The sequence below is a fragment of the Spermophilus citellus genome (assembly GCF_964194105.1).
Source record: "Spermophilus citellus genome assembly, chromosome: 4".
Classification (NCBI taxonomy): Eukaryota; Metazoa; Chordata; class Mammalia; order Rodentia; family Sciuridae; genus Spermophilus; species Spermophilus citellus.
The window spans coordinates 196,038,517-196,051,260 of record NC_138185.1 but is presented as its reverse complement, the minus strand read 5'-3'; the positions used below and the strand labels follow the sequence as shown (position 1 = coordinate 196,051,260).

At 40.3% G+C, this 12,744-nt stretch overlaps 1 protein-coding gene across 3 annotated transcripts in view; it reads left to right on the top strand.

Moving 5' to 3' along the window:
- The window catches only part of MAP3K9 (mitogen-activated protein kinase kinase kinase 9), a 75,245-nt gene that overhangs the window by 46,032 nt on the left and 16,469 nt on the right, over positions 1 to 12,744 (top strand). For all 3 annotated transcript variants that reach the window (XM_081293291.1, XM_081293290.1, XM_081293289.1), the window contains exon 4: positions 11,732 to 11,880. In XM_081293291.1, the coding sequence (XP_081149417.1) occupies positions 11,732 to 11,880 (149 nt within the window). The remainder of the gene's footprint in view (positions 1 to 11,731; positions 11,881 to 12,744) is intronic.

The window sequence follows — 12,744 nt, the reverse complement described above, 5'->3', positions numbered from 1 at the left end:
CTTAGTGAGACCCTGTCTCAAAATTAAAAATAAAGGACTAGGGACTCAGTAAAGTGCCCCTGGGTTAAATCCCCAATGCCCCCCAAATAAATGAATGAACAAATAGATAGATCACCTCCTTCTGGGCCCTTTTATGTTGGAAATTGCTTCCTGGAAAGGCCAGTAGGTTGCAGGGGGCACCGTGTTCTCTCATCTCTGACCTGGAGGATGGTAAAGGCACTGTTCCCTCTTAGAGATCTTCCCCAGGGTAAGCCTAGATTGCTCAACTTCAGTGGCCATTACTGTGGGACTCGGGGAGGGTTTAACCCAGTGTCCTCTCTGTAATTTCCCTAGCCAATGAGTATTCTTTGTGCTGTCTCTCTTTTTTTTTTTTCTTGGTAGCTTGGAATTATCCAGTTAATCTTTTACTCAAGGCTGTGTCTACTGGACATTGATCTAGAAATGGGAAAAGATGGCCCCTCAGTGTACCCCATGAACTGCAGAGTTACAGACTAGATACGACCAACTATCTCCCAAGTAAGCGTCAGCCCAAGAGGCATAAGGATGTGGATCTAAAAGGTCTTGCCCTGATTAAGGAAGGAGGAGCAACTACAGAGTACACATCTCATGGCCAGGGGATAGTAGTATTGCCTTGGTATTCAAAAGCAAGGACTACGGTTTGTCAGCACCTATCAGTCTATGAAGTTAGTTCTTCCTGATGTGTTATAAGCATCTGTGTGTGTGTATGTGTACATATTCTTTAAAATAACAGCTTTATTGAGGTATTATTCACATACAATAAAACTCACCCTTTAAAGTATGTAAGTCATTGATTTTTAAAAAAAATTTTTGTAGTTGTAGATGTACAGAATACCTTTAATTTATTTGTTCACTTATATGTGGTGCTAAGGATCGAACCCAGTGCCTCATGCATGCTAGGCAAACGTTCTGCCACTTAGCTATAGCCCCAGCCCCTAGTCATTGATTTTTTTAAAAAAAATATTTATTTATTATTTAGTTGTAGTTGGGCACAATATCTTTTTTTTTTTTTTTTTAATTGATTATTTAAAGCATTACATAGCTCATGATATATCATCTTTCATACATTAGACTCAAATTGTGTTTTGAACTCCCATTTTCACCCCAAATATAGATTGCAGAATCACATCTGTTACATATTCACATTTTTACATAATGCCATATTAGTGTCTGTTGTATTCTGCTACCTTTCCTAACCCCTACTATCACCCCTCCCCTCCCCTCCCCTCCCATCTTCCCTCTCTATCTCCCCTGCTGTTGTTCAATTCTCTCCCTTTTTTTTCCCTCCCCCTTGCCCCTCATAGCCTCTTGTAATTTTATGTATCCTTGAAGGTCTCCTACCATTTCCATATGCTTTCCCTTCTCTCTCCGTTTCTCTCCCCCCATTCGTCTTTGTTATCTGTAGTCTTTTCCACATGCTCTTCCTTCCTGTTCTGTTCTTAGTTGTTCTCTTTATATCAAAGCAGACATTTGGCATTTGTTTTTTAGGGCTTGGCTAGCTTCACTTAGCATAATCTGCTCTAATGCCATCCATTTCCCTGCAAATTCTATGATTTTGTCATTTCTTAGTGCTGCATAATATTCCATTGTGTATAGATGCCACATTTTCTTTATCCATTCATCTATTGAAGGGCATCTAGGTTGGTTCCACAGTCTAGCTATTGTGAATTGTGCCGCTATAATCATTGATGCAGCCGTATCCCTATAGTGCACTCTTTTAAGGTCCTCAGGGAATAGTCCGAGAAGTACAATAGCTGGGTCAAATGGTGGTTCCATTCCCAGCTTTCCCAGGAATCTCCATACTGCTTTCCAAATTGGCCTCACCATTTTGCAGCCCCACCAGCAGTGTACAAGTGTACCTTTTTCCCCACATCCCCGCCAACACTTGTTGTTGTTTGACTTCTTAATGGCTGCCAATCTTACTGGAGTGAGATGGTATCTTAGGGTGGTTTTGATTTGCATTTCTCTGATTGCTAGAGATGGTGAGCATTTTTTCATGAACTTGTTGATTGATTGTATGTCCTCCTCTGAGAAGTGTCTGTTGAGGTCCTTGGCCCATTTGTTAATTGGGTTATTTGTTATCTTATTATTTAATTTTTTGAGTTCTTTGTACATTCTGGATATTAGGGCTCTATCAGAGGTGTGGGGGGTAAAGATTTGTTCCCAGGATGTAGGCTCTCTATTTACCTCTTTTATTGTTTCTCTTGCTGAGAAAAAACTTTTTAGTTTAAGTAAGTCCCATTTGTTTATTCTGGTTGTTAACTCTTGGGCTATGGGTGTCCTATTAAGGAATTTGGAGCCCGACCCCACAATTTGTAGATCGTAGCCAACTTTTTCTTCTATCAGACGCAGTGTCTCTGATTTGATATCTAGCTCCCTGATCCATTTTGAGTTAATTTTTGTGGATGGCGAGAGAAAGGGATTCAATTTCATTTTGTTGCATATGGATTTCCAATTTTCCCAGCACCATTTGTTGAAGATGCTATCCTTCCTCCATTGCATGCTTTTAGCCCCTTTATCAAATATAAGATAGTTGTAACTTTGTGGATTAGTCTCTGTGTCTTCTATTCTGTACCATTGGTCCACCCGCCTGTTTTGGTACCAGTACCATGCTGTTTTTGTTACTATTGCTTTGTAGTACAGTTTGACCTCTGGTATCGCTATACCTCCAGATTCACACTTCCTGCTTAGAATTGCTTTTGCTATTCTGGGTCTTTTGTTTTTCCATATGAATTTCATGATTGCTTTGTCTATTTCTACAAGAAATGCCGTTGGTATTTTGATTGGCATCGCATTAAACCTATAGAGAACTTTGGGTAATATCGCCATTTTGATGATGTTAGTTCTGCCTATCCATGAACAGGGTACATTTTTCCATCTTCTGAGATCTTCTTCTATCTCTCTCTTTAGGGTTCTGTAGTTTTCATTGTATAAATCTTTCACCTCTTTTGTTAGGTTGATACCCAAGTATCTTATTTTCTTTGAGGATATTGTGAATGGAGTGGTTTTCCTTATTTCCATTTCAGAAGTTTTGTTGCTGATATATAGGAATGCCTTTGATTTATGCGTGTTGATTTTATAACCTGCCACTTTGCTGAATTCATTTATTAACTCTAGCAGCTTCTTTGTAGACTCTTTTGGGTCTGTTAAGTATATTATCATGTCATCCGCAAATAGCGATAGTTTAATTTCTTCTTTTCCTATTTTTATGCCTTTAATTTCTTTTGTCTGTCTAATTGCTCTGGCTAGTACTTCGAGAACTAAATTGAATAGAAGTGGTGATAGAGGGCATCCCTGTCTTGTTCCAGATTTTAGAGGGAATGCCTTCAATTTTTCTCCATTCAGAATGATGCTAGCCTGAGGCTTAGCATAGATAGCTTTTACAATGTTGAGGTAAGTTCCTGTTATCCCTAGTTTTTCTAGTGTTTTGAACATAAAGGGATGCTGTACTTTGTCAAATGCTTTTTCTGCATCCATCGAGATGATCATGTGGTTCTTGTCTTTAAGTCTATTGATGTGGTGGATAGCATTTATTGATTTCCGTATATTGAACCATCCTTGCATCCCAGGAATGAATCCTACTTGATCATGGTGCACAAGTTTTCTGATATGTTTTTGTATTCGATTCGCCAGAATTTTATTGAGAATTTTTGCATCCAAGTTCATTAGAGATATTGGTCTGTAGTTTTCTTTCTTTGAAGTATCTTTGTCTGGTTTTGGGATCAAAGTGATGTTGGCCTCATAGAATGAATTTGGAAGAGCTCCTTCTTTTTCTATTTCTTGAAATAGCTTGAAAAGTATTGGTATTAATTCTTCTTTGAAGGTTTTGTAGAACTCCGCTGTATACCCATCTGGTCCAGGGCTTTTCTTAGTTGGTAGTCTTTTGATGGCTTCTTCTATTTCTTCTTTTGTTATTGGTCTGTTTAAATTGTGTGTGTCTTCCTGTCTCAATCTGGGCAATTCATATGCCTTAAGAAATTTATCGATATCTTCGTTATCTTCTATTTTATTAGAATATAGGGTTTCAAAATACTTTCTAATTATCTTCTGTATTTCTGTAGTGTCTGTTGTGATATTGCCTTTTTCATCCCGTATGTTAGTAATTTGAGTTCTCTCTCTTCTTCTTTTCGTTAGCGTGGCTAAGGGCTTGTCTATCTTATTTATTTTTTCAAAGAACCAACTTTTAGTTTTATCTATTTTTTCAATGGTTTCTTTTGTTTCAATTTCATTGATTTCTGCTCTAATTTTAATTATTTCTTGTCTTCTATTACATTTACTGTTGTTTTGCTCTTCCTTTTCTAGATTTTTGAGGTGTTGTGTGAGTTCATTTATTTGTTGGTTTTTTCTTTTTTTGAGGTAAGAACTCCAAGAAATGAATTTCCCTCTTAAAACTGCTTTCATTGTGTCCCATAAATTCCGGTATGTTGTGTCTGTGTTATCATTTGACTCTAAGAATTTTTTCATCTCCTCCTTTATGTCTTCTATAACCCATTGATCATTCAATAACATATTGTTCATTTTCCATGTGATGTAGGATTTTTCCTTTCTTCTCTTATCATTGATTTCCAATTTCATTCCATTATGGTCAGATATGGTGCATGGTATTATCTCCACGCCTTTATATTTACTAAGAGTTGTCTTATGGCATAATATATGGTCTATCTTTGAGTAGGATCCATGTGCTGCTGAGAAGAACGTGTATCCACTTGATGATGGTTGATATATTCTATATATGTCGGTTAAGTCTAGATTATTGATTGTGCTGTTGAGTTTTATAGTTTCTTTATTCAGTTTTTGTCTAGAGGATCTGTCTAATGGCGAGAGCGGTGTGTTGAAGTCACCCATAATTATTGTGTTGTGGTCTATTTGACTCTTGAACTTGAGGAGAGTTTGTTTTATGAACGTTGCAGCTCCATTGTTGGGTGCATACAAATTGATGATTGTTATGTCTTGTTGGTGGATGGTTCCTTTTAACAGTATATAGTGACCTTCTTTGTCCTTCTTGATTAACTTAGGTTTGAAGTTGATTTTATTCGATATGAGTATGGCCACTCCTGCTTGCTTCCGAGGGCCATGTGAGTGGTATGATTTTTCCCAACCTTTTACCTTCAGCCTGTGGGCACAATATCTTTATTTTATTTATTTATTTTTACGTAGTGCTGAGGATGGAACCCAGGGCCTCACTCATGCTAGGCGAGTGCTCTACCACTGAGCCACAACCCCAGCCCGTCATTGATTTTTAATATAAAAAAAGTTGTGTATTGATCACCACTGTCATTAGTTTCCTAGGGCTATAGAAACAGATTAGTACAAACCAAGTGACTTAAAGCAACAGAAATATATTCTTTTATAGTTCTGGAGGCCAGACAGGTCTAAAGTGGGTGTCTCAGGATCACACCCTCTAGAGACAGTCCTAATTCCAATGAGGATTCTAGATATTAGAACATCAAGATCTTTTTAGGGTACCATTCAACTCACTACAACCACTGCCTATTTTCAGAACATGTTTTATCACTCAAGAAAAGAAACCCCATATCTATTATCAGCCATTGCCCAATCTGTCCTCCCCCTGCTTTTCAGCAACCACTAACTTGTCTTCTGTCTATGGCTTTTCCTATTCTGGCTGTTTCACATTCATGGAATCATAGGATATGTGTGCTCTTGTGAGTTACTTCTTACATTTAGCCTAATGTCTTCAAGGTTCATCCATCTCAGAGCTTACATCAGAAATGCATTCTTTTTATGGTTTTTGTAGTATATGAACATGTAAATAGGCCACATGTGCTTACTTGTTTGTCAGGTAATGGACATTTGTGTTGTGTTCACTTTGGGGCTATTATGAATAGGTTGTGGACATTTGTGTACGAGTTTTTTGGGGAGCATATTCAGGTTTGTGTTCCTAAATTCAGTTCTCCTGGGCATGTGCTGAGGAATCCAGTTGCCAAGTCATAGGATACTTTTGTTTAACATTTTTTTGAGCCCAGAAAAATTGTTTTCCTCACAGCAGCACCATTTCTCCTTCCCACAACAGTGTGTAGGGTTCCAGTCTCTCCACATCCTCTCAACTCTTGTTACTCTCTTTGTTTTGTTTTGGTCTACAGTGGGTCTCTGATTTAGAATTACCCCAAGGACTTATGCCTCCTGATCCAATTTGGTTGGTGAATGTGGTGTAAAAACAATTCACCCTTCTTCCTCCCATGTTTTTCTGCTTCGGTGCTGTAGGATTTCCTTTAAGACACATTTTATTGAACCTATTACATGAACCTTAATCCCTCTCTCCTTAAGCCTACTCATCTAGTGGCTTCAAAAGATTTTCACCTTTATCAGAGGAAAATGTGCGCCCATTGATATACATATGGCAGTGCTTGCTGGGTGCAGTGGCCCATGCCTGTGATCCCAGTGGCTCAGGATCGCAAGTTCAAAGCCAGCTTTAGCAACTAAGTGAGGCTCTAAGCAACTTAGTGAGACTCTGTCTCAAAAAAAAAAAAAAAAAAAAAAAAAAATAGGGCTAGAGATGTGGCTTAGTTGTTAAGTACCCTGGGTTCAATCCTTGGTACACACACAAAACCAAACAAACATATGGCAATACTTATACAGTGTTACTGTGTCACCAGCTATATGTCCTTGTTCCTGTGCTTTGGGCATCCTCTTCCTGTATGTTGTGCTATGCAGGGAAAGCAGTGATTAGAGCCAAGGGCCTCTTCCTCCGAGGATGTCTTACCTGTCGTATGCAGGACAAAGTGGAAGCATTTTCTGAATCATTTTGTTTTAAAATTACAATAATAATTTTAAAATTACAACAATAAAACATACTCCCTGCAGAAACAAATTAGAAAATATAGAAAAACAAAAAATAAAAGAAAACACCCTAAAACCATTTAGAGAGAGAGCCTATATTGGTATTTTGATATGCTCCCTATTTTTTAAAAATTTTTATTCTTTTTAGTTATACATGACAGTAATGCATTTCGACATATCATATATACGTGGAGTATAACTTCCCATTATTCACGTCTATTTGTGTGCTGAGCCACCCATCCCTTAAAATGGGATCATTCTGTTTTATAAGCTGCTTTTAAAATGCAATATGGCAAGGACATATTACCACATAAATGAATGTTATGATGTCACTAGACATAGTAACATATATTTTAGCTTTTTTTGCTGCTACGACTAAAAGACCCGACCAGAACAACTATAGAGGAGGAAAGGTTTATTTAGAGGCTCATGATTTCAGAGGTCTCAATTCATAGAGAGCAGGCTCCATTCCTCAGGACTTGAGGTGAGGCAGAATATCATGGTGGAAAGGTGTGGCAGAGGGAAGCAGCTCACAGGTTATCAGAAAGCAGAGAGTTGACTCGCCAGATACAAATATATTCCCAAAGCCATGCCCCAATTCCCACCTCCTCCAGCCACAACCTACCACTTCAGTTAACACTCAATTAACCCCTATCAGGGGATTAAATCACTGATTGGGTTAAGACTCTTACAACCCAATCATTTCTCCTTTGAACCTTATTGCACTGTCTCATGTGAGCTTTTCGAGATACCTCACATCCAAACCATAACAGTATTGCATACATATGTGTGTTAATAATTTATTGGTTTGAATGAGTTAAAAACCAGAAGAAAAATTATAGGTTACAGATTTGAAATGCTTTCAGATGAATTATCTCAGTAATCGTTGCCAAAGATTATTAGATAGTCAGTGTGGTTCCTGGACTGTGAGATCAGACAATTACCACGTGCAAGAAATTCCCCAGCCCTCCTCATTCAAGGGAAACAAATGATCTACTTTCACAGCACGGCCCAAGCTGGTAGCCTTAGAGATAACCCGGGTTAATAAGAGGAAGTGCTGTCCCTCTGGCTGGAAGGGTTGTATCCACTCTCATCATTTTCCTCACTTTCAGAAAAATTGAACACCCCTTCCCTGACCGTCTGAAACAGTCGAAGCGATTACTGAACTTCTGGAGGTGGTTAATTATTAATCCAAGAGTGAATTCACAGAGACTTGGGTTCAGCAGCGAGGGGGCTGGTGGCTCTACCTTGAGGGGAGGGACTGAGATTTATCTGAGCTGACCTTTCCAAAGGGTCAGCTTATAAAGGACCTCTTCATGGTTTTCCAACCCTGGGAGGGTAACAAGGTGAAGTGAGCCTGAGCTCTATTGCACTGACCTCTCCTGCCCACCTACCCTGGTGTTCACATCCACCTAACTTGTTTTTCTGCACTTTATTTCTTGGACTCTATTCCTGCCAAAGAAGTACCAAGTCTTCATTTATTCATTGTAAAAACAAAGAGAACCTTGGCACAATAAAACGGATGGGTTACATCATCTCCAGAAAGGCTGCCTCTCTGAGTCATGGTGTCCCTCAGCAAGGCTCTCACCAGACGCTGGGGCTCTACCTTATCAATTCCAGACTCTTCCTCATTTCAGGCCCTTTCTGAGAAGAAATCGCACATATTTAGTAGCCATAGATGGTGATTTTGGGGTGGAGAGTGCCTGTTGCTATTACTTTTGCTTGTAACTACACTGTAAGGTGCATACTGCAGTCTTAAGGAAGACAGATGAGGTGTACAGATGAGGTGACCTTGCTTCCTCAAGGGCATGTGGCTGGTAAGTGGTAGCGTGGGCATTTGAGTCAAATGTGTATTATCTTTCTGTATTAGCGTTGCTCACACTCAAGCAACAGTCCACATGCTTCTCTTAGCTGTAGAGCCCTTTGAGCAGAACAGACAAGCACAGATAGAGCAGAGCTGCCTTGTCAAAACTGAGAAGGGTAGGATCCCAGGATCCTCCCTCTTCTGGGTGGCCCAAGACATCTCCACAGGACACTCAGGGCTCAGTGTGAAAACTATCACAAAGGAGATACCTGTGCACAGACAGGGAAAGTTGGAGCCTTTGAAGCATTCCCCTGTCTTTCCAGGTATTTAGGGCTCGGAAACTGGTTGTCTTAGACTAGATGGAAGATTGGGTGCTGAGGGGCCTGCCCTGGGGAACTGGAGGGTGCAGAGAAACCCCAATGGAGATGGTTTCAGAGAACAGCATCAGCTTTATTGCATAGCAAAAATAGCTTTTATAGTGGGTGTGTGCCAATTTGCATATAACAGTCACGACAGACCAGAGGTGATACACAACATATCATCTTATGGGAGTCTAGACACCAGAGTTTTGAAACTGCCACGTAGGCTGACCTTGCACCAACAGGAGAATAACTTTTTTTCAAAGGAGCAAGAAAATGGTGTTTACCAGTGTTCTGACAGCACTGTGTCCCAAAACATAGTGTTCTATGTTAGGACTTCCCTGCTGCACAATGAGCAAGATAAGCATTCCTCCATGAGGGTCCAAGGTCAGGCCCTGTGACAACGGGGGTTCTATGGGACTTCAGTTTTTGTTCTCCAGGATGGAGTGGGCACTGGTGCTAAGAGCAGGCAGCTAAAGGTGGGAGTGGCTCTCACCTTGGAAGGTGGACAGCAATGCTGAAGTTTCTTCAGGATCACTCTGTAGAAGTTACCGAGTATGACCACTGTCTGATTAAGTCACATTTAAGGTTTGGCAGGAAGTACACTCGTGCAATTCTTGAGGGTGTGCAAGGCTTATTCTAGCACACCCAGTGCAGTTGGCATTCATTCCCACGCCCTTCTACCAATTCACATGTCTGTGAGCACCTGTGTGCAGAGCCAGGCTAGTCTGAGAATCCAAAGATTAAAAACTGCCACCCCTGCCCTCTAGGAGCTTTTAGGCTTTAAACAAACAACTACAGTGCAAGGAAGCCCAAACAAGGGGACGTCAGGAAAGGCTTCCCAAAGTGTCCATCAGCCACCAACTGAAATCTACCTTCTTGTCTAGACCTGCAATTGTCTATTTCCTTGTCAAGATATATAAAGAAAATGATGATCTCTGGAGGCCTTACTGGGATAAACGCACAGTCCAAGGAGACCTTTAACTCCAATGCCCTCGCACATTGTTTTTTTGGAGCCAGGCTTGATCACTTGGGAGTCTTCAAGAGGAAAACCTGTGGTCTGGATTGCTCACCTCCACATGCTTACCCTGTCCCTGCTCTGCTGCTCCTTCCCTTAACAGCAGGGCTTAGCTGGAGGGCATCCTGTTCCCATCCTGGCCGGGTTTTAGTGATCCTCCTTCCTGTCACAGCATCTCATCACTCTGTATTCTAGCTGTCATCCTCTTTATCCCTCTCACTAGTCTCTGTTCTGATAAGATCTGTGTCTTGTATCCCAGTGCCTGGCATTGAGCTTTATGCCTAGAAAACATTTACTAGATGTTTAAAATGAATGGGTGAAGGGTGGGGCATTTGAGTTGGATCCTGAAAGATGATTAGCATTACCAAGCAGAGGATGGTAGAAGGGTGTTCTAGAGAGAGGGAATTGAGAGTTCCCAGGGCCACCATGATGTCCTCCATGTATGCCACTGAACTTGTCTAGGAATCGCTCTCCTCATTTGCCCAATAAAGACAGTACTTACTGCACAGGCTTGTTGTAAAGATTCAAGATGATGTTCCTTAAGTATTGTAGCATTCTGCGTATACAGAATATCTACTGGGTTTATTATTTTTTTAATTAATATGGTCTTTGTTGCTGGATGCACACTAAAGATGTACATTACAAGAAATTTGAGGTTGGTGTTGAGTGAAGGACTTTGACCGTTCATAGCCTTATAGTTTCTTGTTCTGACTTTTTTTTCTCTCTCTCTCTCTTTTTTTTTTTTTTTGGATGGTACTAGGGATTGAACCCAAGGGTGCTATATCATTGAGCCCAGCCCGCCCCCCCACCCGGACTTTAATGTCTTATTTTGAGACAGGGTCTCACTTAGTTTCACAGGCTGACCTCAAACTTGTGATCCTCCTGCCTCAGCTTCCCGAGTTGCTGGGATTACAGGCATTAATTCTTCAAAGGATTGAATGCTATGTGATTTTGCCTGATTTTGATTGTGAATTCATAGAATAATTCTTCCACTAAGCTTTCTACGATTTCATTCTCTATTAGGACCTGAGAAATTCTTACGTGAATCTGAAAGGTAGGGAGGGCACACTGCAGTTCTCACAGTCGACACACCACTCTGCCCTGACCCAGGTCTGCCTTGTGAAACAGAGGTCTCTGTGAAGGACCCACTCATACTGATTTGGGGGCAGGAATCTACTTAACCTTACGGGTATTTAAAGAAGCCTTTTACAGGACCAAAATCTGTGTTGAATTGTAAGCAGTTTGCTTTTCTAAAGCTAAAAAAAAAAATGTGTATCTGTGACAAAAACTGACATTTTCTTGAAACAGAAAAAAATTATGTTTGGGAGATTGCCTGTCCTCTTAGTTTATTTCATTGAGAACAGTAAAATAGCTATGGCCATTGTGCACTTATTTAAAGTTATTTAATTTTGTGACAGCCTTCTGAGACTGATAAATGTTATTGCTCTTGATAGATGAGGAATTAGAGGCTTACAGAGAGATGTAGTAATTTGCCCACGGTGGCATACCTGGGAATGATGGAATAGACTTTGAAGTGAAGTGTGCTTGACTTTATAGGTTTTGTTTTTAGCTGGTAGACTTTGTGGTTTCCCTTTTCTATTTAACTAGTTGGTCTGTTCCGTTAGTGTTCCTATGGTTAGGGAGAACATGGGGTGCTTGATGCAGGCTTGAGAGCTATTTCGTGAGGTTGTAGTTATGATTATTATATCTCTTCTGTCTTCTTCCTGTCCCTAGCTATGGGGTGCTGCTTTGGGAGCTGCTGACTGGCGAGGTGCCCTTCCGAGGTATTGATGGCTTAGCAGTGGCTTATGGAGTGGCCATGAACAAACTTGCCCTTCCTATACCTTCTACCTGCCCAGAACCTTTTGCCAAACTCATGGAAGGTAAGTAGCCCCAGCCTGAACAAAACTGGAGACAGTTTACCTTTTGATAGCACTTGATTGATATTGTCCAGTTTCACAAGATCAGTTAGAGAAAGAGGAGATAAAGTATTAGTCATCCCATGAGGAGTCCTTTGGGCCATTGAAAGAGCTACTTCCTGCTGAGGCAGGGCCCTTCTGCCCATGTACAATATCAATAGAAGGTAACTTAGTAACTAAAGCCTGCTGTCCAGTACTTCACGATCTTATTAATATAAAATAAGAAGATAGGGGCTGGGGTTGTGGAGCCCTTGCCTAGCATGTGAGGCACTGAGTTCAATCCTCAGCACCACATAAGAATAATAAAGCTATTGTGTGTACCTACAACTAAAAAATAAATGTTTAAAAAATATATAAAATAGGAAGGTATAGTAGCTTTTATTTCAGGACCTCTGAGTGTCTTACTTGTAGAAATGAACATTGGGGAAAAAAGGAACTCTAAAGTCCTCTGGGAAAATGCCCTAATTTTGTAAGTGAGAAATACAAATCTAATCAAGGTTAAGTGGGTAATTGACCATTATGCTAATTCGTGGCTTTTCCTGATTCCCATTTTTATCTTTTCCTTCTCTTCATTCCATTGAGTTGAGGAAGGGCAACTCATGTATTTATGGGAAATCGAGGCTCAGGCTGTAATTACCCTTTGTCAAGACTTGAATTGTATAGTAACATGGTTGATCATGGTAACAGTACTGTATACAGAAAACTCTTCGGGTGTGCTTTCCTTATGCTTCATTCACATCAGAACTGGATGGGTGCAGAGCAGCTGTGTTTGATTTCCAGTTTTGCTCTCTATGGTTGTGATGCTGGGCAGCCTGCTTAACTCTTGAG